General features: G+C 37.8%; 3 protein-coding genes across 4 annotated transcripts in view; 1 reads left to right on the top strand and 2 right to left on the bottom strand.

Annotated features, from left to right (window-relative positions):
- The window catches only part of mgat5 (alpha-1,6-mannosylglycoprotein 6-beta-N-acetylglucosaminyltransferase), a 55588-nt gene extending 42327 nt beyond the window's left edge, over positions 1 to 13261 (bottom strand). The window contains exons 1-2 of the mRNA XM_087791472.1: positions 13106 to 13261; positions 3252 to 3687 (exon numbers count right to left, since the gene is read on the bottom strand). Coding sequence (XP_087647598.1) covers positions 3252 to 3492 — 241 coding nt within the window. The 5' untranslated portion in view covers positions 3493 to 3687; positions 13106 to 13261. The remainder of the gene's footprint in view (positions 1 to 3251; positions 3688 to 13105) is intronic.
- A 932-nt stretch (positions 13262 to 14193) lies between these two features.
- Positions 14194 to 19275, bottom strand: clic5a (CLIC family member 5a). Its single transcript, XM_087792559.1, has 6 exons — positions 19174 to 19275; positions 17799 to 17908; positions 16783 to 16908; positions 15225 to 15331; positions 14992 to 15167; positions 14194 to 14922 (listed from the first exon to the last, which is right to left on the bottom strand). The coding sequence occupies exons 1-6, from the start codon at positions 19225 to 19227 to the stop codon at positions 14758 to 14760; spliced, it is 738 nt and encodes a 245-aa protein (XP_087648685.1). The 5' UTR covers positions 19228 to 19275; the 3' UTR covers positions 14194 to 14757.
- A 1496-nt stretch (positions 19276 to 20771) lies between these two features.
- On the top strand, positions 20772 to 25199 carry enpp4 (ectonucleotide pyrophosphatase/phosphodiesterase 4). 2 transcript variants are annotated; one of them, XM_087791471.1, is made up of 8 exons: positions 20772 to 20814; positions 21599 to 21830; positions 21944 to 22237; positions 22306 to 22410; positions 23135 to 23333; positions 23410 to 23583; positions 23652 to 23921; positions 24003 to 25199. In XM_087791471.1, exons 2-8 carry the CDS (start codon positions 21600 to 21602, stop codon positions 24086 to 24088), a joined length of 1359 nt encoding a protein of 452 aa, XP_087647597.1. In that variant the 5' UTR covers positions 20772 to 20814; position 21599; the 3' UTR covers positions 24089 to 25199. The 2 variants fall into 2 exon arrangements, with proteins under 2 accessions (XP_087647597.1, XP_087647596.1); XM_087791470.1 differs by having other exon boundaries at positions 23652 to 25199.
- Positions 25200 to 26869: the final 1670 nt, after the last annotated feature.

The following is a 26869-nucleotide window of genomic DNA, read 5'->3' as shown; positions in this document are numbered from 1 at the left end:
TTTAATTTTTTTACAGTTTAAACATTCAATTACCATTTCAACGATCAAAATGTCAACACAGAAATTAACAGTTATTTCATGAGCATGATTTAAAAAAAACATTTTTCTTTAGTCCAATTACGTTAAATAAATGAAATACAAAAATGTATGACTGTTCTTATGTTCTTATCTTTTCAGAATTCAAATGTTTTCAATCACGCCATTAATAAGCTAAATAACCATTAGTCAGCTGGTTTGTTGAACCTGTGTGATATTCAAAACAATTAATAAGTAATTCATTTTATATGAGCATGACCTGCTATATATAGTAAAAAAAAAAAAAACGACATCAGAATGATCGAAGGAAACCGTGTTGCAGACCAAAGAAAATGTAGATGTATTACTTACCTAAGGAATTAGGACTCATATTTTATATTGCCTATTCATTCTTTGATTTTAAATGTATGTTAATTATGTCTTCTATAGTCCTTCTTCACCAGAAGAAAAACAGTTTTAGTTTTATAGGTCACCTTCATGATCTGTGTTCCTTATCTTAAACCCTGACATATTTACAGCCCACCATATCAACGTAGACAAAAGGACCATTTCGTTTTGAGACAAAGATATGGCGAGCCTTGAGTTATGCTGGTTAAAATCGGACAATTATAGCATTATTTAGAAAATGGACATGCTTGTTGACATGAGGCCAAAAAAGACAAATTACATCCATTTTAAACTTCCAGTAAAAATTGATATAAATGAATAATAAGACATGAACCAAAAAAACTAAAAGGGGGGTTGAAATCTGTTTCATATAGAGATATAAATAGAAAAATCAGCAGTTTGGCTGATAATCCGCAGAAATAACACTTCACTGGTTTTACATGAGTTTCACCAAGAATACATCTGTGCTCCATCAAAAGAACGGCAAACTATCCTCCAATTTGCATCCAAAGTGCACATCTGTGCTCCAAAAAGAACTGGCACACAGGGACTTGAGGACTTGAAGTACACAAGTGACTCCACAGAGTCAGAATGTGTGTGAGTATTGCCTAACTCGAACTTTAAACATTTGGTGTTAAGATTCAAAGCGATACACTTCAAAGCGATGGAACCGTAAAGAAAGAAGAACTATTTCTATCTTCATGACGTTATCAGTCGGGAGTTCAGCAACTTTAGAGATAAGTAACCATCATTAAGGTATGCGGATGAGTCACAGACGGAGAGTTTCTGTTCATAACATTTCCATTGTGATGCTTTAAACATATCCCTGCAGGGATGGGAATGACTGCTTGCACTGAAACGTTTAGGTTACGTAAACCCGGGGCATTCATCGTTGATCCCTTTTGTTTACTCTCATCAGAAAGGCAATCATCCAACCAGCGAGACAATTCCACATAACGTGAGACAGGAAGGAGGACATGATGACCTTTCACGGGACAAACCCAGTAATACAAGATTAAAACCATGCCAAGGCCTGCTGAGAAAAAACCCTGAATTGTGATATTGGCCCTGTGGAGCAGAACGAGAGAGGGTGTACAGGTGTTGGTCACTCCACAATGGATGACTTGTAACACGAGACTCTTCGCTGAACACTGGCTCACCAGGTCAGTTTCAAAAAAGATCTGCTAACTACCATGTTAACTGAGGTTAACATGATAAGAGCTTCCTATTGAAACTAAAGTAGAAGTAAAATGTATGAGGGCTGAAGCAAAAAATGTATACATTTGTATGAATCAGGTTTGTGCGCACTGGAGATCAGCCTGCTACAAAGACTAATATTAACTGATAATAATAACTGACCCCCAAAAAAACATTTGAAAATGTTAATCTCTCCTCCATTTGCAATTTATTAACTCTTCTAAAATGTATTTAGTTTTTATAGCTTTCATTTATTTAGTTTTTTTTACATCATCATTGTATATTTTTGTATTATTATTAATATTTGATTAATCATTTCGACATAAACAGTCACTCTCTAACAAATACGATTTCTAAATGTAGTAAAATGAATAAAAAAAGTTTTAATTATTAATCGGCCGATATTTATTAACAGCAAAGTGTGACACAATGTTTAACTCCATAATCATAGTCTTTGCAACGAGAAAATCATCTGGGACTTACAAAGGTTTGTTTTTTTCTTTGGTTTAATGTCAACTATGACTGAGTGTATCCAAGAGCCTCTTCACCGCTCTCTTCCAATGTGTGCTAGTTTCATAAGAAGCTCTTCAGTTCAGGTTCTGACGTCAGTTCATTGCAAATAGACCATGAATCTTAAGCACTTCACCCCTCACTTGTTTTTAAGTTTCATCTTAAAATCTAGACCTTATTACTATTCTAAACCCTCTGGATAATAGATGACCCTCCAAACATGGCATTATTAAAATATAAAATTTCCCTTTTTTAAAAAAACTGTAGCACAATATCCCAGAAGTCAAAAAGCAACTGGAAAAAGTGTAGACAAATATTAACTCTGTCGCTACGCAAACATTTCCTGTGAGTCTTTAGCACTCATCACTGTGCGAGATGCTGCAACACATTATTATATTCAAATAACTGATATTCAAATCATGTAGTCTCTACACAAACACATTGAACACGCTTGTCCATGATGCAAAGTGTGGTTAATGTTGGGCATTACCATCCTGGTTTCCAAGATTGTTTGCATTGAAGATAGTCCTCGTCATTTTCATTCTTTTTTTCATATTTGAGTTGTTAATAATAATTATTTTAATTACCATGTGATATTTTGTATGATATATTATAATGTTCTTATGATAACAGTTCTAAACATCTTTTAAGGTCCCATCCTGTTTTCCTTCTTCAGTACATTTAGTGAATCCTGCCATTTCATGAGGCATCAGAGAACAATCAATTCTAATATCGGGTTTCTACTGATGGCTTCTCTTTGGCTATCGAGCTCTATTAATAGCATGAATAGCTTATTGATGGATCTTCTGCAGCGGTGCGATTACAGTAATATACCCCAATGTGGTCTTATGAACCTCAAATCTCCTGGAGGATTATAGGCGTTATCAATCCCATTTGAAGACGTGCGCATGAAAAATAAGGTGATTTAATAAATACTCAAAACAACCATTAACGTTGTCAATTTGACTTTCACAGCTGGAAACAAACATTTTATAGTTTTTGACTGAGATGTGTCAATATTTAACTTGTATTACAGTGATTTATAATAGCATTTCAAATATCTAAAGTGAAATTTATTGGCCTTAAAAGCGTAAGAATAGGTATATATCCTAAACACTCACCATAAGCCGTCATTGTGCCCACGTATGGTCCGTCCATGACGCTCTGGTTCTCTTCAGCAAGTGCCTTTATGTACCGCTTACTGAGTTCTAGAATCTGCTGCCGTAGCACGGCACTGTTCTCATGGCTTGCCCTCTGCTGGATGGTGAAATGTAGCAACATCATCCCCCAGATGAAGCCAAAGCTGACCAGGAAGAAGCCCAGCTTCTGTGAAGACAGCTTCCACAAGAACGGAGTAGCCATGCTTGAAGCGTGAAAAAGGCCAGAAAAAAAAGGAGGAAGGGTGTGTGATCAGGAAGCAAGGTGGTGCATGGTTTGGTCGGTTTGTGCAGAGGGATGAGGGAGTTGGTTTGGTCCTGTGGCCTTCACCGATTCAGCTTCCTTCTGTGGCTCATCTCGACCGCTTGGGTACATCTCAAATGAAGGACTTGGGTCATCCTGCAAAAACAAAAAAAGAGATTATTGTTTTGGCTGAATAGTCAGGAGAGGAAAGTTTTAAAATTGTCTCTTGGACTTAAAATAACCACAATAAAGAGTTACAGTCTTTACAACCTTTTAGATTTTTGAATTGAAGTAGCAGAATACAGCCCAAACATTTTTCTTCATGGGTTAACAAAAAAACAACAAAAATATTGGTTCCCTTATTGTTAAACTAGCAGAAAGAAGAAGAAAATGTTCCTATGGAAATTCTAGTATCTGGTCAAAGTAGATCTGCTGGAACTGGACAATGAATTTATTTGATAGCTAAAGTTATCTTTTCATTGAGGCATTTTACCGTCGTATTACAGGTACTTTTTCATGAAAAACATTTATGAATTAAAAAAAAAAGAAAAGTTTCTCCTTTAATATTTGATGCTACAACACAGACATATATAGACAGCTATAGCCTACATACATACAAATATTATTGTTTATATTCAGGTGTACTCTACCATAATCTTTGGACGATAAATTAATTCACAAAACATGACACGGAACCAACTTTTGTGATTTTTTTTTTATAGGCTTTAAATCTGGATTTAGAGATCAAAATATAAATGTTAAGTTTTGAAGTATCTACACCCTAGAGCCATCGGTTTAAATATATTTACACAAAATATGGTTAATGTGTTGGTGGATTTTATGTTATATATTAATTAAGCTGATTTTAAAATATGAATAATATAATGTACATATCAACATATCAGTGACATTGCATCCCTGGTGTCAAGGCCAACATAGTTTTAAATGAGAACATGCCAGTTCTACTGCAGATGGAACCACCAACACGTTGAGGAGATCTTTTCGTGTGATTGCCAAATGAATCCCCGGCAGTACAAGTGTGGCTGCTGAATAGTTAACCAGCCTCAAGGCTTCTGTGCACAGCTAAATAAATGCCTGTGGCTAGGGACGCTCCGAGAGCAAGAAGATAGCAAGTAATCAACCGACAAATAAATGCATTTGGATATTCTCCCATTTAAAATTCAGCTGCTTCCATATTCATGAAAAATAATAGCAAATGTTTCAGTAACAATGGTCTTAAAGCTTTTTTCTGGAAAGGTTGTGAAGTGCTAGAGAAAATACAAGCAGCAGAAAATGTCTTGAGCCAGTTCAGTTATTACAAAAGGAAAACACATAAATAGGTCAGAGACAACTGCAAGTCACACAGCAGGTTAGAATTCACAATAATTGTAGTACGTTATGACCCGCTGCGATAAGCGCCTCCGTTTGCCTCGCGTGGATCTTTTGCAACATGCCTGCAAATCTATGGCAACTGCTTCATTAAGTGTGCGAAGGCAAGAAGGGATGAAGAGTTGAGCCCCAGGCTATAGCTCTGCTGGGCCGTCTGCAGAGATGATAACATCAGATCTAGGTGGACTCCAAAGAAGGGCAGGAAGGGCTGCCAGTGCTCCCGACGTCTGGCGTCACCGATGATCGGAAGCCATCAGGGAGTTCATAATTCCAGTAACAGACAACATCGAACATTAAACGTAACAGTTCAGGCAACTTCAGGATTGATGATTCAAAGTTAACCACATCTGAGGCCATCAGAGATGGTAATTTGAAGTTTTAATTGGGTCTGAATCTGGCATGTAAAAATAACTCTTAGAGAACAAGGAAACGCTGTCACAGTCAAAGACAAATTGCTTTATTATTATTACTGCTATTACTTATCATTACTTAATTACTTACTAAGTAAGGTTGCACTTATATGTTGCAAAGAAATTAAAATTAGAGGCAAATTAATAAACAAGGTCTCCACCATCACAAAGTGTTCTAAAGAGACAATGCAGCCATTCATGTCTATACAATCTTAGAGTCTTCTTCCCAATTCAAGAACTTAATTTGCCTGGCAGACAGCCCACTGGTTCAAAGTCTCAGACAACCAAGGCTGTTGACAGCAACCTTGGCAGCAGATTATACAAGACTGTGCAACATGAGATGATAACATAACAAGCTACTGAACAGTTATTTCACCTGTGGGACTTGATGGTGGCACACAAACCTCGCCGGTACTAAAAGTGGGAACTAATGAATCACAAAAGCTCCAGTGAAGTCGCTTCAAAATCATAATTGTGCAAAATTGGGGTTCCTGCCCGCCCAAGACAGTTAACTTAAAAAACGGATTATGAATCTTTAGAAATACGATATCCATTCACAGAGGGGGGCTGTAATAACAAAATGCCAGGTGCCATCCATCATCTTTTGCATAGATCGAGATGTTCATCTTCTCTTGGCACTCAAAATGTAAAAATTACACAAAAACTTTGGACGTAAATGTACTCGTATATTCAGGTAAAAAAATATATTTCAAGCAAGGGCTGATGGTGTTGCTGATGTTTTTCAGAAATAATTTTAAAATAGCAATAAGATAATTAAGGCCACCCTTTGACTGGAGTCAACAAATAAATAGCAAAGCACGTTATATTGATTTTAGAGAAAACTATTTTACCATGTTCCTGTTGATTATTGAAATACATTTTATCAGAAAAAAAAGGACGCAACTTACTCAGTAAGACAAAGACTCCAAATATATAAATTATGATTTGATGTTAAAACACGATCTGGAGTTTATAATCCATGTGTTTGTGTCTTCTCGTTTAGACTATTGTAACATTTATTTTCGTGCCTAAACAAGAAGGAGATGTATTTCCTGCCGTCAATACAAAACTCTGCAGCAAGAATTCTGACCCGCTCTAGTAGAAGAACTCACGTTTCCAAGATCCCTAAATTTCTTAACTGGCTGCCAGTGTCTTTCAGGATCAATTTTAAAATTCTGGTTCTTACTTTCAGATCTATTCATGGTCAGACTCCTCCTTACATCAGTGATCTGATCCAGCCTTACACCCCAGCCTCGGGCATTAAGGTCTGTGGATCAGAATCTACTGATGGTTCCTGAACACCGCTCTGGACCAGAGGGGAGAAATCCTTCCAGACTGTTGCTCCTAAGCTTTGGGGTGATCTTCCTCTCTCTCTTCGTTTTATGGATCTACTGACTCCTTCAAGAAACATCCAAATATATTATTATTTCTGCAGGCTTTTCCCTGATTTTCCTGGGACTCCTGTGATTGTCTTATGTGTCTTGGCCTCTTAAAGCAGTTTCAACCCTAAGGGACAAAAAATCTACTTTTATATCCTGGATCTTAGTTCTTTGGTCATGGCTAATACAAGGTGACTAACACAAAAAACAGCAACAACAAAAAACATGTGTTACTCCTTTAGACACTCCCAATGACTGCGCCTTGAGATACTGTTCATGAAAACCGGATTGTTGCTGGTTTTCATGGACATCCCAGATGAAGGCCAAGGCCAAACCCTGAAAGTAAACCCCTACACTTGTTTATAAATAGATTACTTTAATATTTGTTTTGTGAGTTCATGTGGTTCCTACAACTATATTATAAACATTTTTTTTATATAAATGATATGAATCTTCAAGATTCAAATGTTTTGGTCATTAGAGAGCATTCAAAATACACTTCTGAAATTAAAACAGTACGCAAGATTCAAGATAAAGGATTATTATATGAATTACCTAAAAAAAGAAAAAGCTCCTTAGTCATAGAAAGGGTTCACATTGTATTTTTTCAGGGTTTTTTGGATGGTTAAGGCCTGCTTATAACCAGCCAGTTCCCACCTTTAGACTTTAATCCAGAACAAATTTAAACCATTAGTCTAATGTTTGATCTAGAGAGTGTTGTAAGAGAGTGGACAGAGCTGAAATTATTTGCCTAGCTAGCAGCCATGCCACACACAACATGCCCTTTTGGACAAACCGGGGGAGGCAGAGAAAGGACAAGGAACATAGAGACGATGAACTGGGTTTCATTGTAAATTACCACTCTGCCTTTTAACACTAAATAATTCTGATATCAAAATGTTGATAGTCCAAGTGAATCTCCTTTCCAATTAATACTTAGTTAAAACCTGATCATTATAAATATAATTGGAAGTCATCCAGATATTTGATCATCAGCAACGGACCAAAATCTTGTGTTGCCAAGTACGTCAACCTTCCCTTTATTTTTATAATATTTTGGTCCATAAAGATTGTAACGCTGAATCCAAACAATGCACCTAATCTGAAAAAATGTATTTCAAAACAGCAGCAAACATAAGCAGAGACATTGAATAATGGCTGGGTTTCTGTTGAATGCACATGTAGCTGGTTTATTTATAGTTACGTCAAAGGGATTTAGATTAAACGTCAATATCGTATCACTGACTAAATAATCACCTCAAGCTTTAATAAATTTAATCTTCAAAGCCTGTGTCCTCATTCTCTTATGGTGTGTTGTTAAGATGGAGCCAGATGGCCTGGAGAGGTGGATCCTACACTTAAAGCCTGGGATTGCATCTGAAAATACCTTGAAGTGAAGTTTTGAGACTCCTGAATGAATAAAAACCTAGCTCCGGCTCCTAAAAAAAGAAGTTACCTTTTACTGAGCGAGAGTACCAGGCAGGGGAAGTGCACAGCGGGCCACACAGGGATGAGGAAAGTGCTCAAGATGTTTCCCCAGCCATCAATTATGAATTAACTGTGCAAAAGTATCCATTTACTTTTGAATATAAATAGACAGTCATCTTCCATGCAGTAAAGTCGTTTCAAAGATTCCATCAGTGATATTTGGCTGAGCTTTTGAGCCATAAAGGGATTACATTAAAAGTGGAAATTCTGAAGATTCTTGGGAATTAAGAAAATTAATCAAAAATCATTTCAAAACACAACATTAATGCGTCTTGTAAAACCAACCATTTAGAATACCATCATTGAATACCATTTTGAAAAATATGTTAATAAGGAAATGGTTAGAGATTTAAAATAAAAAATAGAATTATTACTTTAAAGCAAATTACAATGCGACTCATGTCCAATGAGGTCAAAATGTATCTGTATTAATAAACAAGACCACAACAATAAAACACCTCCTCTTGTCCAATTTAAATTTAAAAGATCATGCTTTAGATATAAGATGATTGTAACAATAAAATCATTATATCACATTAAGTTACACCTGCAGTTCAGTTGTAGTTTAATGCTGGAGATGTTACTGATAATCCAGCCTTGCTTCCATGGAGATCAATGTGACACTGCATCTTAACGGTCTGGATCACACACACCATCCTTCATTATTTACATCATCTCATCTGGAGAATCCGCCTCAGTGTCAAGACTTGACTGGTGTCGTCCCTTAAAAGAGTTGGTCAAGAAGAGTGCAGTAAAAGGCTACTGATCCTAAAAAGTGCAGCATTCACAGGCTTGGTGAACCCAGCATTATGGTTCAGACAACAATGACCATGCTTATAATACAGGAGAGGAAAACCACAATTTTAAAATCCATCTTTAATGGAAGATCATTTTGAATCCCCCATAGTAAGACAATACTGGTTCCATAATCTACTCAATATCTCAATGAATTATTTGCAGTTTTGTATGCAAGCAGTTTAGCTGCGCATCCATCATATTCTTGAGCTTGCTTTGTGACTGGAAGTTGATCCTTAAGTTAATGAAAACAGGAAGAGAATGACTCATATTTCTAGGCGCCCAGACAGATTTGAACTCGTCTGTACAGCCTGAGGCGATGCTCATGACAGAGGTCATCTCCATCTTGTCTCTTCTGGGATGACAATTGCTCGCCAGTTTAATTCTTGTTTGTTCCACAAAATGTGGAAGTAACAGTTATGTTCCTAAGACATATGCGTGTACAGTTTAACCCCCATTACTTCACTGAATAATTTGAATTGTTTGCATACTAAGACAGCGACAGCGACAGTGTTAATGCCGAATGAGCTCATCTTGTAAAACCTGCTCAGCCGACTGTCTGATAATAATGTCATGCAATGGAACGTCGCTCTGGTATTTGTATTTGATTGTATGATTTTTAAATTAGACATTGGACAAACACTCATTAGAAAATAGGTTTAAAGATCAATAGAGGTTAGTTTAATTTCAGGCACAATATGGCTTACTGTTCTGTAATATTCAAGTTCAAGAAAATTCTATTCAATTCTGCTTTTTTATTGTCATAGTAAAGAAAATACCATCTGCATAGACTTCTCTAAGGTAAAAAAAAAATCTAAATTGTTTAATAATAAAATAATAATTAAAATAAAAATAAAAACTTCAGCCAATCAGGTGGGGTTTTTATTGATATAAAGTTTTAATTAAAATGTATTTGAACATTCATTTAAACCGATAAATAAATAAAAATCCAGGAGGAAAAAAAGGATATAAACATTTATGGACTCTTGAGCGTGTGAATATCACAAGTAGAAACCGAGAAAACCTGAATAACAGGATTGTTTTTCGTTACCGTTAAAAAAAATGAAAGCGGGGAAGCAACTTTGGCAACCCTGCCCTAATGACAATAAAACTGAAAGCTGTAAAACTGTCGACTCAAAAACTAGAGATAATCATGAGTTCTTGAATAAAATCCCTGACCCCCCCACCCAGCCACCCTCGCCACTTCATCCTCGAATCTAAACACTTTCCAAACATCAAACTAATCCTAATTCACTCAAAAAGGTCCGCTGTCCAAATCCAACAGGCCGAGGCTGCCCAAAGAGCCCAGCCAAACACTTGACACTTTGTTTTATTTTCTGAAGGGCAACTAGGAAATACAACTCTAAAGGTGACAGCATACGCGTGACAGCGATGAGCAGTGACACAAGATAGTAGAAATCTGAAAAATGAACAGAGAGATGTCGACTAAAACACACCTGGAATACGGAGACACCGATTTTCCTACATAATTTAGGGAAAGAGAGTCTCGTGCACCATCACTTGGGTCATGTTACACAACACATATATGCTTTGAAGGTGATACTGACCAGGAGAAGCAGGAAGAGAGTCACACACTAACAGACAGAAATCATAGATTACTGATTTATACTCAATGCCACTACTTGTTTTGTTTTAAATAGTTGAAATCCCAAAAACTGAGATTCTTCTTTCGTTTGTTAAATACACCAAATTGTGGACGATTGTCATCATGACCATATTCATAGGCTCACTTATATTGTTTATTTTTAGATACCAGGAGGGTCACTGCTGTACAGTATAGTGTAAAGTAAGGTTACTTGTTGGCAGTTGGTGTTGTAGTTTAAAGACTCTACAGTGATCTTTTTTAAAAAAAATTTTTTACTGTTTTTTGTACTGTACAAAAGTATAGATAATCTTGAAATACGGGTTTTTGTGTCGACTTCTGAAAGTATGCTATGGTGTAACCTAGTTACAGTATTATAGTTATGTACTAGATTGTGTATCAATAATTCATACATTTCATTCTTTGGAGCAGTGACTGCTGTGAGTAGTTTTCTATCAAAATACTGTGAATCATCATCTTGTGCAACAAGACTTCCTGATTTGATGCAGCCTGAATGTAGAAATAAAACGGATATATACAGTAAGAATAGATATTTACTAAAGCAGGGCTGAATTAATGTGATGGTAAGAAGAGCACCAACTAAATCTATCACCTCGGTGACTTAGAACATCGGTGTGCGTTCCACTTCCATGCACGTCATCCATCACTACAGTCCAGTTCTTCTTCTTCAATCCTGCAGCCCAGCCAAACACATAAACACACTCGCACGACCTCAAACGATTTCTTGCCAGTAAGGCATGCCACCGAGGCAAAGCTTCTTTGCCTTAGGATTTATAATCCCAAAGGGCTCCGGCAAAAAGGCAGCTGAAAGAGCTCTTTATAAAGCCGAGGGGCAGTCGGCGGCTCACCTCTGGCCAGAACACTCGCCATGAGCTGCAGGGATAAGGGAAGTTTTCACTACGGCAACATTAAGAACGATGAGATGTGCTTTTTTGTGGAGTGAAATTACACTTAACCCCGCATTGTAACACCGCACAGTTACGACGTCCTGCACCAGACATGTGTCGTATAATAGAGTGAGAGCGGCAAGAACCGTGTTACATGAGACTTATCGGGCTGCAGCTCCACAATTATTGCCGTGCTGAGTGCTCCTTCACACAACCGCACAAACTCGAACAACCACAACACTAGATCAAACGTACGAGATTAGCTCACAAAGAGGAGGGATCGTCTGTAATTGAATCCTGTAGTCTGCTGCATGATCGAGTCATTTGTTGCAGCTGAAAAAAATACAAATATCTTTAAAAATCAGTTTTGAATTCATTTACAAAAACTGATGATCAATTTCTATCAAGCGAGACAGAATTAACAAGATTTTTTTTTACCACAAAAAACACTAATTTAAGCGATGAAACTACATTTTTCTCAGGTCTAGGTAAATTTCAAATGTGACATCTTCTTTCAGGGAAGATAGTATAGCTTCAATGCCCTTTAAAGTATATACTTTATTGAATTTTCTTTTGATTGTTTAAGCGCTTTGTGACCCTGGTCTAGAAAAGCGCTATACAAATAAAAATTACTTACTTACTTACAACCTGAAACAAATATTCTAAATAATTCTACCTTGAGTGGTAGAATGAAGAGAGCAAAGAATGAATGGAAACAAATAAACAACTATTTTTCTGATCACCTGACATATTTTTGTAACTTGAAATAATGTTTTTAGACAAAAAATATAGATTTTATCAGTAAATCTAACATGTTGGCACAAGAAAAAAAAAAAAAACTTCCTCTTTTCAGTTCCTTCCTACAAGTAGACCAGGTGTGTGAAAGGGTACTTTTAACTATAATAACCAAGTAAAAAAAAGAGGAAGTACTGCCTACTACTCGAAAAAAAAACAACTGTATAAACAAATCTCTCACCTCAGGAAGCGGTCACAGAAAGAAACCAGGCTAAAGTTGAGAAGAAAAAAGGTAAAATGAGGAAACCGTTTCTTTACACTTGTTGTTTATGGGGAAATAATTATAATAATAACACTAATAAAAGCTATTTAGTGTCATTATTATCACACCGTCGGTTGGAACTACAGCTATTCAGACAGTTTGAGAAGTGCAGATGGAACTATTGAATGAACGAGAAGAACAAAGATGTAACGACATCCAAAAGACGCGTTCCCTACACCTGAGTGACCCCCTGCCCCGGTGCTAGTAGCTACACCTGCCTGTCTGAACCCCCTCAATGCGGCGCTGACGCTAGCAGCCCCCCGAAATAAAGACGGGATACAACCAGTTAGCGTTAGCTTCGATAGCTCCATCACCTCGTCCAGCAACCGAGGAGTGTATCTGCCGAATGAGAACGATGAACTGACGGGGGAGAGTCTCGGGGAGAGAGCCCGCTAGCCTGGCTAGAGAGACCCCCTTCACAACAAGACACCCCCAATGACAAGTCGACCACAGCCGAGCAGACGCAGCTAAACGCGGCGCTTCTCTCTCCAGCAACGACGACGTGCTCCGGAGACGAGGTCGGTCGGGCATGTTTTTTGACTCACCCGTATCCTGGGTTCCAGTCGCCGGTGAGAAGGGCAGGAGAGACGAGGAGATACGAGCGGAATTCCCGGAGAAGACGAGCGGAAACGAACGTCGTATGTTCCAGTGAGAGTCCAGGCTCAGTCCGCTCTGCCCACAGCACACACCAGTGACGACATAGGGACCGTCTGCAATGTTCGCTCCGTGAAGTGTGTGTGTGAGTGTGTGAGGTGGACGGGAGAGAGAGAAAACACTTGACGCTAAATATAACAATAAATTAATAATAATAATAATAATAATCATGACCCTGACGTGGTATTGCTCAAGTAGTTACCACCCCTTACTTCACGATTAATGCTCCATATTTAATTCTGATATATTTTATTTAAGAGTTTTCAATTCAGTTCTTAAATTATTCTTTAATTTAGCAAATGCATTTTTTTTACATGAGTAATACTTTTTTTTAACTATAATTTAACTAATATAGGTCTCTAATGCATGAGGTAAATAAAATAAAAATTACATCTACAAGTAAATCAAAATATAAAAAAACTACAACAATTAAATCGTTAAATAAACCACAATCATTGTTAATCTTTCTCGTTATTCTCGACTTTTTACTATGTGCTATTGTTTTGCAGGTCGTTGATGTTTTATTATGAAACGAAACTGTGGTGGGGAAAAACGAGTCGATCCCTAACTTCTTGACTGAACATTAGAATCATTGTATCTACTGCCACCTACAGGACAAACGGTACCAACACTGCCCGGTCGTTAAACAAGAGAATATAAGTTGATGAATAAATATGAAAAAAAATGATATAGTTTTATACGTTTCTTAATTGTTAAACCCTAATTACGACTATTTTTTTAATGAACAAAAATCTGTGTTATATCATTCATTTAAATATGTTGTTTCAACAAAGAAATGTATTGACAAACCACCACATTTCAAATGAATCAATGAGAAAATATATTTATTACATTGTAATTCAAATACACGCCCGTGGTTCTAATCAAGAGAATAACATGTTAACTTGACAGTTTAAAGGCATTTAAGTGTCACACATTTACAGCATAGTCATTTTCATTATTATATTAAAACATATAATTTTTACTGAACAGCCGTAAAGATATTTAAAGGCACCAATGATCAAACAACATTCAGGATTGTCAGTGAGCAGTTTAAACTAGCTTTTTACTGTACAAACAATTTGCTTAGAGAAGCTGCAACCAAATTCTTGGTTAACTGGTTTGGGCGAGAAAGATGTTAGTTAGGATCGAAAATGCAATTTTTTGTCATGTGATACTTATTTAAAGCTTTGTTGGAAAAAAAAGGTTGTGAAACCAGTGTGACCAGATCTGTGAGTCTAGACTAGAAAGTATAGCTCACAGCACAGGAAGTACAACAAGACCAGTTTGTCATTTTTTGTCAATATCTGAACACCACAGTCATGTCAGAACGATGAGCTTCAAGTCAGGAAACGAGTCCAACTGCATACCAGAGGCCAGATACCAGATAAATCAAGTTCTGGGCCTTTTCCCCTCGACACATCCCATAAACCTGCCATTCGTGTCAAAATAGTCATTTGTGTTTGTAAGATAAAATTGCTTCTCTCTGTAATTGTATCTGTCTTGAAAAACCCAAAAAGACCAGTAATTCTAACTCTGCAATTTACTTCCCAAGTCTTTTCGCCACATCCTTATACGCCTGCTCGATTTCAGCGTCGGCCGCACACGTGTTGGTGAACTCATCGCGGCTGTACGAGTTGCTCAGGTAGCGCCACACGCCTCTGAAGTCCGATGGGATGTCATACTTTCTGAACTTTTTAGCCACCACCTGAATAAAAACACACCTCTGGTCAGAAGTCAGGGAGGTTACACTACAACAGGTCACTCAAGACTAGACCTTGACGACGTGTAGTTTGGGCAGGAGGTTGCAGTCCGCCAGAGTCAGTTCATCCCCATCGAGGTACTTTCGAGTCGACCCTCCTTGCGCGATTCCCAGCTGGATTTCCGAAGGTAATGGATTGTTCAGGTATTTGTCGAGCTTGGATAGGGCCTTGTTGAGACTCTGCTCAAGAGCTGAAAAATAAATTCACGTCTCAGATGACTGTCCAAGTGATTCCTTGTGCTCCATACCTCGGTTTTGATCTGGTCTAGTGTTTTTGACGTAAGCGGAGAACTTTGAAAATATGTCATTCCCCGCCGTGTTGGAGTCACGGTTCTTCGCAGCAAGCTTAGGGTACCTGGAAGACACAGCAGCAGACAATGTAGGTCTCTGGACTTTCCCAACGGAAGCTAATGTATGTTTTTACATTTACTCAAAATATAACAAGATGAAATTGATCAGATGGTGGTTAAACACATTCTAAACTATTGAGTTTATTGTTTAAATCCAATCAAGAGTCGATGCCAGGGTAGTATTGCTGAGATTTATGTAACAAAAGGTGTCAGAAGTGGCATGTTCATCCAGTAATGTATACTCAATAATGGACCCTGTATTTAAAAACTGACTCTAGAACAATGAAACTAGGGGCCAATATTTAGACTATGTTGCGTGTCGAAACAAAATGTATATTTAGCAGGAACTATAACTATTATGCAACATTGTCCTTTCACTCTTGGAGGGTCATCTCCATATATCTGAATTATCTCTGTGTTTGTCCTTCTTTATCAAACATTCCCATCAAATTATTTTTCCTTCAACATCATTTTAATCATAACATTCATAATCTAAACATCTTATCTTAACTTAAACTCTTCAAAGGTCACAGTATCAACAAGAACATTTATCTTCATGGGTCGGAGCCAACCATGCGGCAGGTCACATGAAATGACTTGGCGGGCTGGACTTTGTCCCCCGGGGGGACATATGTACTGTATGACAACCTAGAGTGTCAGGCATGAATGTATGTCTCAGAGGGACGTGTAAGGAATGGCAGGTTTTAAAAGGTCATCCGGAAACAAACTAAAGTGCACGAAGAGACAAACCTTTAAGTCCTCAGAAACTTAACTTGTGAAACATCAAAACATTAAAAACTAATGTAAGTCTTGATTTTGGATTTTTAGGGCAATCACGGAAGTCTTTCATTTTCTATGCCCTCTTTTTATTTCAGTTTTTCTACCAACTACTTGTAAAACCTTGCTGGAAATACAATGTTTATACATATAAAATTAATAGACACATTCGTCCTGAAATTCCTAAAGCTTGAGTACTTAAGTTCGACGCCAAGAATAAATATATATTATTTAATATGGAGACTTTATCCTATTTGAGGTACTTTCAAACAATATCCAAATTTCTTTTTAGGAGTTCTTCATATATCATGAAGGAGTTTCAACAGTCCACTAGATGTCGCTCTCTGCTCTTTAATCAATTGATTTGAACAGCTATTGTATTAAACCTCATGTAATTTTAAAACGAAGGGCGCCACCTACTGACTTGTAGATAATATGACACTTCTTCATTAATCTTCATGAAGTTCAACAAATCCCCCCAAACTCTGTCATAACGATTTATAAACTGAGGTAAATGGATTATTTAGCTAAATTGTTTATTTACATAGTAACTTGTTCTTCAAATTCATCCTGACCATGTGTAAATTTAAACAATTGTATCAAGAGAAAAAGACAAGTTGAAAGAAAAAGATTTCATACATTAACTATAATTTCTTATGCTCTAGTATACAGGGCTTACTTAGGTGGAGCCAACATCTCCTCCAGGTACTCCTCTATCTTGTTCACATCAGTTAACACCTCACCCTGGAAGGTAAGGAAGGGAGGATGGGTCCCTGGGGCCAGGTTGTGAAGGTCAGCTGGCTTCCTGGACAGAGAAGAGGGACACGTGTACTGAGGTCTGTAAATAATATTGTTGATTCTATTTCGTTTAGTACGGTATTTATTTCACTTAAAAAAAAAATGTTATTATTTTATTATGATTGATATTTAATTGATTTTTATATATTGGTTTCTGATTATCGTGTATTATTTATTTTCATTGTTGTAAAATGTGTTTATTGTGTGTCTTAATATAATGTGTGTATTCATGATTTATCTTTTTTTGTGAACTGCTACTTACTACTTAAATTTACCTGGAAGAAGTATATCAATCAATCAATGTCAATATAAATAATATTTCACCGTTTCTTTGAGTGATGACAACCTAAACGAACATATTTATTTGATAAAACATAATTTACTCACAAAATAACCTAACAAAGACCATCTAAATATATTTAACATTTTACCATAATAACATTAACAACAAATCCATTTATGGAGGGTTGAAAAAGAAAATAAGTTATAAATTCAACTTTAATTTTGAAAATACATTAATGGCTTCATTTAGAAGTGTAATATTTACGCCCTCAATTGCATTTTCTTATGCAATCATTTACTTTATGACAGATGATTATTATGTCCATTCATCACCTTGTTAGCCAAAGCAAAATTTTGGTGCAAATTAGATACATTATATTTGTATGTGTCTGAAGTATAAACCACTGTGTCGACGAATAATTCCTAAAATTGTGTAAATATCTTTTTTTATCACTTTTAGCCTGAACAAATGTTGAACCACTGTTTGTTTTGTCTATTTTAATAGCACAATTAGAAGCTCTTTAAAACTAGCATGAAACCCAAACTCAAATTTCACATTTTTCCCATATAATGGTGACTCTAAATATCTTTGACAGGTGTGTGCAGAGATGGTACCTTTTGAGATCCACGGTGGTCACGTTGAAGACCACACCTTTCAGCCACAGGACCATAAACAGGCGCTGAGAGAACGGACAGTTCCCGATACTCTCCCCATCACTGCCAGCCTGCGCACACAAACACATGACACCCGACCGCTGATATTTTCCATAGGATTTACATTTGTACTCCACTGGCCATCAACCTTTTGTGTAAAAGAATCAATGCCTTTGCTCTGAGTTGAATGTTCGCCGCATCTGTATGTGTGTGTTTGTGAGAAAAGCAGTTACAGGACACTGTAATGGGACACTAAGTTCAACATGAATAATCCAGGCGGCTTCCATTAGTCGCCTCAGTGCCTGTTTGAACTTCAGCTGCTCGCGCACACTGCTCTGGTGTTTATCATCCGCAGGAATCATCCAACGAGACTGTCACAACATTTCATTTGGGGAAAAAAGACATGAGACATGCGCCTGAACTAGGCACGGGTTTGCAGACATTCATTTCCTTAAATAGTTTATGAGTGTGCAGGTGTTGGCGCCAGGAAGTGAGAATGTTAACAGATCTTCTTTTTTTTTCCAACGAAAAAACCAAGTTTGTTGCAGATGGGGCTGATTCAAAGAGGAAGTGTTAAAATAAAAGTTGGGTGGTGATAGCTCACTTTATCAGTTGTTCCTATCTGTCTGTCCCTTTCTCAATGTATCTGTTGCCACTCTGTGAGCCGTCTCTCTATTTACCCTCATTTCTCAATGTGTCTTTCTTTTCCGCCATTGATTTCAATCCACTTAGATTTGATCATCCGTCTGTTTTGCCGTCTCTCCGTCCATTTATCTCTCAACCACTTGATGCATTAAACCATTCATCACCTTCTATTTGTCTTCATGTCAGTTCTGGGATAGATGCGTCCTTCCCTCTGTCCTCCCACTCACTCCTTATTTTCCTCCTTCTATTCAGATGCTATGTATGTCAGTCGTTCACTCAATAAATCATGATAAAGAAGCTATGCTTAAAATCATGGCAGGAAACTGGATAATGTGGTATAATATAATATCACATATTTCTTACTTTAATCATACATTGTGTTTTTGCTAATGAAAAGTGCATCAATAATTCAAGGTGACAGAGAATGAGAGTGATTGTCTATGCACATGGGTCTCGGGTTCCCACACATGGAAAATCAGCACACAACAACAAAAACACGGCATGTGCCGTCTTAAAGGGACCGGCTCGTCAACACGTCAACAGTCAACGTGTCTTATCCGTGACTGTGTGAAGTGCAAGCAGAATCTGTTTGCTTGACAGGTTGTGATAGTGGGAGAGAAAAAAACTTCTTTAAGCAAAAGTTTTTAAAAAAAAGCTGGAAACAGCACAGCACACATGACTTCACCCCCACCTTCACGAACAACTCGATGTCAGGGTCCTTGTCCTCGTCTGCAGCCGGATCCATGATGTTCTTGAAAACTAATTAACTATGATATCTGTTTGTTAGTTTTTTACAAAAGTGTGTGCGCTTTGGTTGTGAGTCTCGGCATGTGTGAGCGACTGGTCTCAGTTTACAGCAGTCCTGGTCCACTTGGTCTGTTCAGTAGCGGCTCTGACACACAGCTGAAGGTGGATGCCAATACGTGGAAAGAGTGAGGGCAGTGTGAGTGTGAGAGAAGTTCAATTGGTACCCGTGGCCTCTGCAGAAGGGGGGGGGGGTGACACCGTGGGTCAAAAATAGCCCTCTGAGTGACCTCCTATTTCGTCTGACCGACTTTAGGGTCTCATTATCTTTTTGAGTAGCGGATGCAAGTCTTTATCATTTAGGCCATTTTAGGGAGTAAAAGTCACTGATTCAGAGCAAACATCCTTTTTAAAGTTTACTTCCATTACCAAAAAATAATTTCCATTCTGTGATCAGTCAATATGTCAGTCAAAATTGAAATAACAGTTTTGGTTAGAGATACAAGAGGCAATTTAATTTTAATATTCATCAGTTTTTTAATATTTGAACCAATACAATGACTCAAAGGGACAAGCAGAATTAGATAATTTTAACATCTGAGGTGAATGGAATCAATGTGGTTTTGATAACACCTTTAAAGCTACATGTAATGCTATAATAAACAGCTTATGTATGTGTGGGATAAACACAGGCCCTCTCACTTATACTTTATTACTTATGGAAGTCACATAGCCATGTGACAAGAAGCTTGTATCTCACCAGTGAGTCTGAACATTCTTGTCAGTTCAAGTTATAATTGGATTTAGTCACACACTAGTGCTGATGCCGTAGCCCCCCAACCTGCCCCTGACACACATAAACTACTATGTGGTAAACAAACACATGCGTGCTCCAACTCAGTTGTCCTCACGCCCTGGAGCCGGGACCGGTCCTCGAGGAATTTGTTACAGGGCCACTGATCTATTAAATATTACGTTTTTAAAGGTGTATTGTTGAGACGAAATATCACGTTATTCTTTGATTCTACACACGCCAAGAGGCTTGATTCAGTCGAGTTCACCCAAAATATAAATAACACATAAACTCGTGACACAAACTCTATATTGTTTATTGTTCCTGTTTTTTATCCGTCAATATAACTTTCCGCAGGGAAAAAAAAACTGGAATTCCATACCCGCATAAAAGTATCTGTCTACCTTTATTTCGCTTTTTGCCAACTTCGTGGTATTTATTTATGGAATTACGCAAATGTTAATGCGGCTGAGTTAATAAGAAAATATATTTACATATTCCGAGATCCGTTTTGGCTATTTTTCACAATAAGAGCAGGAGAGTAAAAACGATTTAAAAGTCATTATTATTATTTTTCCACGGTGGGAAATACTTCCTGGTGTATAAAAACAGAGATTAAAATACACATTCGGTTGTGCTAACTATTATTGCCTAATCGACGTTTGTGGATTGTGGTTGCGCATTTACCGGAAGTTGACGATCTTCGGTAGCTTGACATTATGTTGATTGTCTGACGTTTGTTTTCCCACAGAGCAGGACGTTAGTCTGGTGTGACGAGTGTGACTCTCTGGGCAGGTGAGTGGCAACAACTAGTTACTTTGACACACTTCGTTTTGAATATCCATACACATTCTTGTTATATTTACATTAAACTTTTTAAAGAGGTCAATGACACACTTGTTTCTGCGCAGTTTAAACGCGAACTAAATAATTTCTTATATCTGTGCTGTGAAAACAAACGTCCAAAAAAAAAGATGAATTAAGTTTAAACCAATATCTTACAAAATCTAAAAAGGTTACAAAAAAAGCGAACTCTACAGACAAACCAAATGTTAAACTGTTTTGTCAGTGAAAGCCTTCCGGGCTTAGAGACGCATTGTTTTTTGTAAGTGGAGCAGCAAGTTTTTCAAATTGTCTATTGTCCTCCAGATCCACATACACATAATAAAAAAAACTTAATATACATATTTTTAATCCTGATCCTTCTTTATTTCACCAGTCTACATCACTTTTTAATGTGATTTGTGGGCTCTTCGTTTTTTAAATTCTTCTAAATTGAAGAATCCATTCACTAACTTTGGGGAAAACAGAGGCAGCTGTGTATGTGAAAGAAAGAACTCAACTTTAATGAAAATGGAAAGCTTGAGAATTTAAAAAAAAATGCAGACGTGTTTATAAATGAAACTTGAATATTGCTAAATATACCGTTCTCAATTTGTTATGGTTCCTCTTTTCAGAGTTGAATCCAACCTCTACGATCAATTTTATTATATTTAGATTGTAACACCATTTAAAGTGACAGCATTCATAGTCGAGGGTATTTCTCCACCAAATTATTCTTTTTTGTTGTCTTTTACAGAATGTTGCGTGTGGCGCTGCTCTGTTTCTTGACCTGTGTCACGACGATGGCTTCAGAAAATTCCCAGAGTCGCCCGCCTCCACTTCTACTGGTGTCATTCGATGGCTTCAGGGCAGACTACCTGCAGCGGTTTCCAATGCCGAACCTGCAGCGCCTGTATAGTCAGGGGATCCTGGTGGAGCAGCTGACCAACGTTTTTATCACAAAGACGTTTCCGAACCACTACAGCCTGGTATGTTCTCATGACTCTTTTATCCTGTATAAAATAGAAAAACTGTGTCTGAAGTATTTGTTGCATTATGTTACTTCAAAGTTGAGCAAATATGAATTTCTTTTGACTCCAAGGTGACGGGATTATACGCAGAGTCTCATGGCATCGTGGCGGGCACCATGTACGACCCCGTCACCCACGAGCATTTCACGGTCAGCAACCACTCCGACCCGTCCTGGTGGCAGAAGGCGATGCCTCTTTGGATCTCGGCGCTGGACTCGGGGTACACCACGGCGGCCATGATGTGGCCCGGCTCAGACATACCCTTTGGAGACCGCACAGCGACGCACTTTGCTTACTATGACTACAACATGAGCTTCCGTGAGAGAGTCGGCAACGTCACCAACTGGATGCTGGGGAACGAAAAGGTATAATATTCTGAGGAATTCAATTAGTGATTATTTTTAAAAATCTTGCTAAACGTCATTCCAAACAGGAGCCTGGAGTGATGTTTGCAGCACTTTACTCCGAAGAACCAGATAGATCAGGTCACATTTTTGGTCCGGACGATAAGATTGCGATGGGGAGAGCACTGAAGGAGGTAAAGATCAAAGATTGCTACATCTTGAATAGAGGTCTCAAACTCTATGACTGTGGGCCCTTTGTGACGTGTGAATTTATACTTTGTCGACCTAAATGTATTGTCTTCAAGCAAGGGACTCCATATTTTGTACATTGCCAGATGTATAGATGGAAGGAAGGTCTCTCATCAAGACCATGTTTTGAACTTATTACTTTATAAAGTTCTCCCCTATCTGAAATCTGGACAAATAAGAGGTTACGAGAGCGGAGTCCATTATGACGTAATAATGGCTTCACTCCTCCTTCAGCCAGCTGTAATCGTGCCACGCTTTGTTTAAAAAATGAGTCCATGGAGGTGGAGACTTCCTTGACTGATGATGCTGCGTAAAAAAGCTGAACGCTTGACCAATCACAGCAGAGTGGGTGTGGTTATGGTAAACAAGATTTATTTTCCAGAAATAGAAAGCTTTTAGTGGGCGGGGCTTAAGCTAATTTCTAAAGTAAATATTTCAATGAAAAGAGAGTTTTTTGTACAAACAGACACATACTGATGAGTACAATAGAGCTCCACGGTAAATAAAAAAAACCCCACTTAAATCAATGCATTAGTTTCCCTTTAACTTTAAAATATAAATCAAATTTGCATCAGAGACCCTGGCAGGTAGAGTTTGAGACCCCTGATCCAGACACTGATAAATGACGACACATGTTTTAATTCGCTGGCTGTCTTCAAATCTAACCAGGTGGATGACAACATCGGTCTTTTGATGTCGGAGCTGGAGCGAGTCGGGCTGTGGGGTCTAATCAACGTGATCATCACGAGCGACCACGGCATGGCCCAGTGTGACTCCAGCAGACTCATCCGGCTGGACGACTGCTTGCATCCGGACAACTACACACTCGTGGACCTCACTCCGGTCGCGTCCCTCATCCCGAACGGAGGTACACCCGACTGTCGTCTGGGCCCGAGACGGTCGATGTCTCTCAAGTGTAACCATGTTTTCTCTGCACTCGTCAGATGAAGACGCTGTGTTCGCCAGGCTGGACGGCTGCCACCCAAACATGAAGGCGTATTTGAAGAAGGACATCCCTGAGCAGCTGCATTACCGCAACAGCATTCTCATCCAGCCCATCATCCTGATCGCTGACGTGGGCTGGACTATTATTCTGCGGGGGAACACCCTTCCAAGATGTTAGATCCTCATATATTCCTCTTAAAACATGTTTAGATCCGTGTCTAATCTTTTCCCCCTCCGTCAGTGGGCGATCATGGTTACGACAACACCGATCCCAGAATGCATCCCTTCCTGGCGGCGAACGGGCCGAGTTTCCACCAGGATTTCCGCATGAGAAGTCTGGAGTCCGTGGACGTGTACCCGCTCATGTGCCACCTGCTGGACGTGCCCCCGCGCCCCAACAACGGCTCTCTGGTGAGAGCCCGCTGCCTGCTGACCTCCGAGTCCTGCAACGACGTCACTACGATAGTCCTGTTGGTGGTGGGGGTTCTGATGTTGCTGACCACAGTCGTCGGTAGGGTCACTTACTGGAAATTCCTTTTGTCGGTGTGCTATAGAAACGTATACCGATTTGTCTCTTGTCTTTGTATTGTAGTTTTGTTCCGGACAGCAGGGCGCTGTAGGTCATCATCGTCCTATCAGCGATGGATAAATGCTGACCAGGAGGCTTTAGTACAGTAAATACTTTACTTAATATTATTGATGCGACAAAGCATTTGAGCACTTGCAGTGCTGTTTATTTAAAAACCTGACAAGACTTGAATATGTGACAATGGCAGTTTGTGGAGTTGTAGTTTACGTTTCCACCACTAGATGGAAACGTTGCTCAGGTTACCATGTGTCTATGAAATCAACTGCATGAAATCTTCATTCGCTCCTATAATGGTGTCACAGGGAGGTAGACAGAAATAATGAATGGAGGTGAACTTATTGAAGTCGAACAGTGGCATCAAAATACATATTTTTGAAATGTTGTATCAATTAACATTGAATTGAATTATTTTTGGAATAATTGGATTCAATAATTAAAATATGGAAAGGTTGAATTCGTTTTTATCGGGTCATTTATTATTACTATTTATCAATAAAGAATTCCAATATTTTCTAAGTGAAAATTATTTAAATTAATATTTCACACATGGAGTTTGATATTGTAATTTCAATAATTCAAAAATAAATGTTCTAGTTTCAATCCTTTGGTATAACAGTGTTTGTTTGTCATATTTAAAGGTGACTGAATGCTGTTAATGTTTTGTAAATGCTAAACATTACGTTTAATGTTTTTAAGATTGTTATAACAATCTGTAAATCATGTAATAGTAATGGCTGGCAAACAGTGATTCCCAACTGTTAGACAGCAACACAAACTTGGGTCATTAAGCCCATTTTTTTCCCAAAGTTTGCTGCCCATGTCTGACACAAAAAAAAGGTTTTATTTCAAAGGAATTATAATTTCTTGTTGGAGCACATTGTAGTCCTTGTAAGGGTCTGAATGTTACAATATATAATGAGAATTCTGGTGTTAGTTTCCAGCTTCAAGGTGTTCAAAATAAAGTTTTTTTATTGGTGTGGTGTGTCCCAGAACCAGAACCACTGTTATAGAACATTTGAAGTTGTATTCACTATGTGGGTATATTGTGAGTGTTTATTGAGGGCTGAACAGATTGTAATTGTTTGAAAATACTGTATATATGATCTATATTTCTATGCGTGTGTTTTATGTGAATAAATAATGAGGGAAAATGTGTGTGTTTTTAAGGAAAGGAAAGCAACACACATTTAGAAAAATCAATTTATATCCCTTTATATTTTTTTTTCTTCCTCGCAATCACAACATTACAATGTAATAAAATGTTAATTATATAAAACCAAAAGGACACATACATTTCTGCATCGTGTTTCAAAAACATGTACATGTGTTTATATTTAAATCTGTAACTAGAGTACTCTCTTTGTTTTTATATTGTAAATCTCTGTCTGTGCGCAGATAAATAGACTTTTATTTCAAGGAGGTATTGTAACAAAAATAACCATCGAAAATATCGTTGAACTCTTTTCCAGAATAAAATTGAAAACGATCAGACACAGAGAAAAACACAGACGGTCCAGAGATATATAATGTGCGCTCCTTTTTCAACGTGTTGGTGGTTTGTCTGACATTCTGAGTGAGGTTGAAGGAACCTGAAATCCAGATGTTCCTGGAAACGTGTATCATGAGTTGCAGGTGAGAGTTGAGCGAACCAGCCCATAATTCTATCTCACAGTCTGAACATGGGTGTTGCTCTGCGATGGCTACGTTGCTCTTTTTTCTTCAAACCACATGTCAAATTTGGATTTTTGTGCCCTCTTTTCCTGACATTCAAATTCTCGCAGTCTGTGCTGGTTTTCATGGCAACAGTTATCTCAACGACAACACCTAGATTAAGTTCGACCACACGGAAAACATTTCAGTATCTAGTTTATGCTAGCAAAGCTAATGCCCTAAAATGCTAATTTCTGTACAGAGATGACATTGCTGTCTTTTTTTTTAATGTTCCATCGTGCACCAAGAAATACAATAAAGCAATTTAAAGTCAGTTAAAGGTGCCATTTGAGTGTTTTTGAAACATTTGAAAATTAAAAGAGACTACAAAAGACTATGGCTAATAAAGCTCTAATACTAAAGTAGTTACTTGATCCTGTGATACTAATGAAAAACAAACGCAGACCTTTTGTCGTACCTGGTCTTAAAAAGCATGGTAACAAGTTAGAGATTAAATTTGTTTTTTTAAAATTAGAATGAACCCAAAGTTCAATTAACTGACCTCCATTTTATTTAATGGAATAAGCCATACGTTTTAATTGTACAGTGAAATGAAAGTTCATTAAAAAAATAATATTTCCTAAATATAATATGATCCCTGAAGTAAAAAATCCCAGTTATAATGTTGTTTCAAATACACCAAAAGCACCTTTAAACATTTTCTCAAATGCTTCTTCTTTATCTTCCCAGCCCAGATCTAGAATCAGTGTGCTTACAGTGAGGACGACACAGTGCCGCGATAGAAAACACACTTTCCAGTCCGCTCGTATCGTACATTCTGACTATTTATAGAGGACATTTAACTATCGGTACATTTTTGAAAGAGCCATCTAAACAAAAATCAGCAACTGAGAAGGTATTTACAATCAAAAGGCCTACCACAAGAAAAAAATATATACTTTTTCAACGTCATATCTACAAACACGGGTTTTTATTCTAAGCCGAATAACACGGTAGAAAAGCTAGGATCTGCCAAAATAAAAAGCCCATGATAGGTCTCATCGATACATCCACGTTGGTTGACCCTGCCATGTTCTAATACACCCAGAACTTATCGCAACACAATGTAATACTCTGCTGTGTTCCTGTGATGACAACTATATTTAGCTCAAGCAAGACTTTGGCAAATAACACGCATGAAGACTTGTGCATGCACATGG

This window comes from Callionymus lyra, chromosome 5 (genome assembly GCF_982586985.1).
Source record: "Callionymus lyra chromosome 5, fCalLyr1.hap1.1, whole genome shotgun sequence".
Classification (NCBI taxonomy): Eukaryota; Metazoa; Chordata; class Actinopteri; order Syngnathiformes; family Callionymidae; genus Callionymus; species Callionymus lyra.
This window is presented reverse-complemented; position numbering and strand designations above follow the sequence as displayed.

What these genes read in the sequence shown, in the direction of transcription:
- clic5a (XM_087792559.1), bottom strand. Translation starts at nt 19,227, where the DNA reads ATGGATCCGGCTGCAGACGAGGACAAGGACCCTGACATCGAGTTGTTC. An exon ending in GAGATGTTGGCTCCACCTAA is followed by an intron (nt 15,332 to 16,782) that starts GTAAGCCCTGTA and finishes TGTGTCTTCCAG; the next exon opens with GTACCCTAAGCTTGCTGCGA. An exon ending in TAGACCAGATCAAAACCGAG is followed by an intron (nt 15,168 to 15,224) that starts GTATGGAGCACA and finishes TTTATTTTTCAG; the next exon opens with CTCTTGAGCAGAGTCTCAAC.
- enpp4 (XM_087791470.1), top strand. Translation starts at nt 21,600, where the DNA reads ATGTTGCGTGTGGCGCTGCTCTGTTTCTTGACCTGTGTCACGACGATG. An exon ending in GGATGCTGGGGAACGAAAAG is followed by an intron (nt 22,238 to 22,305) that starts GTATAATATTCT and finishes CATTCCAAACAG; the next exon opens with GAGCCTGGAGTGATGTTTGC. An exon ending in GGGGAACACCCTTCCAAGAT is followed by an intron (nt 23,584 to 23,651) that starts GTTAGATCCTCA and finishes CCCCTCCGTCAG; the next exon opens with TGGGCGATCATGGTTACGAC.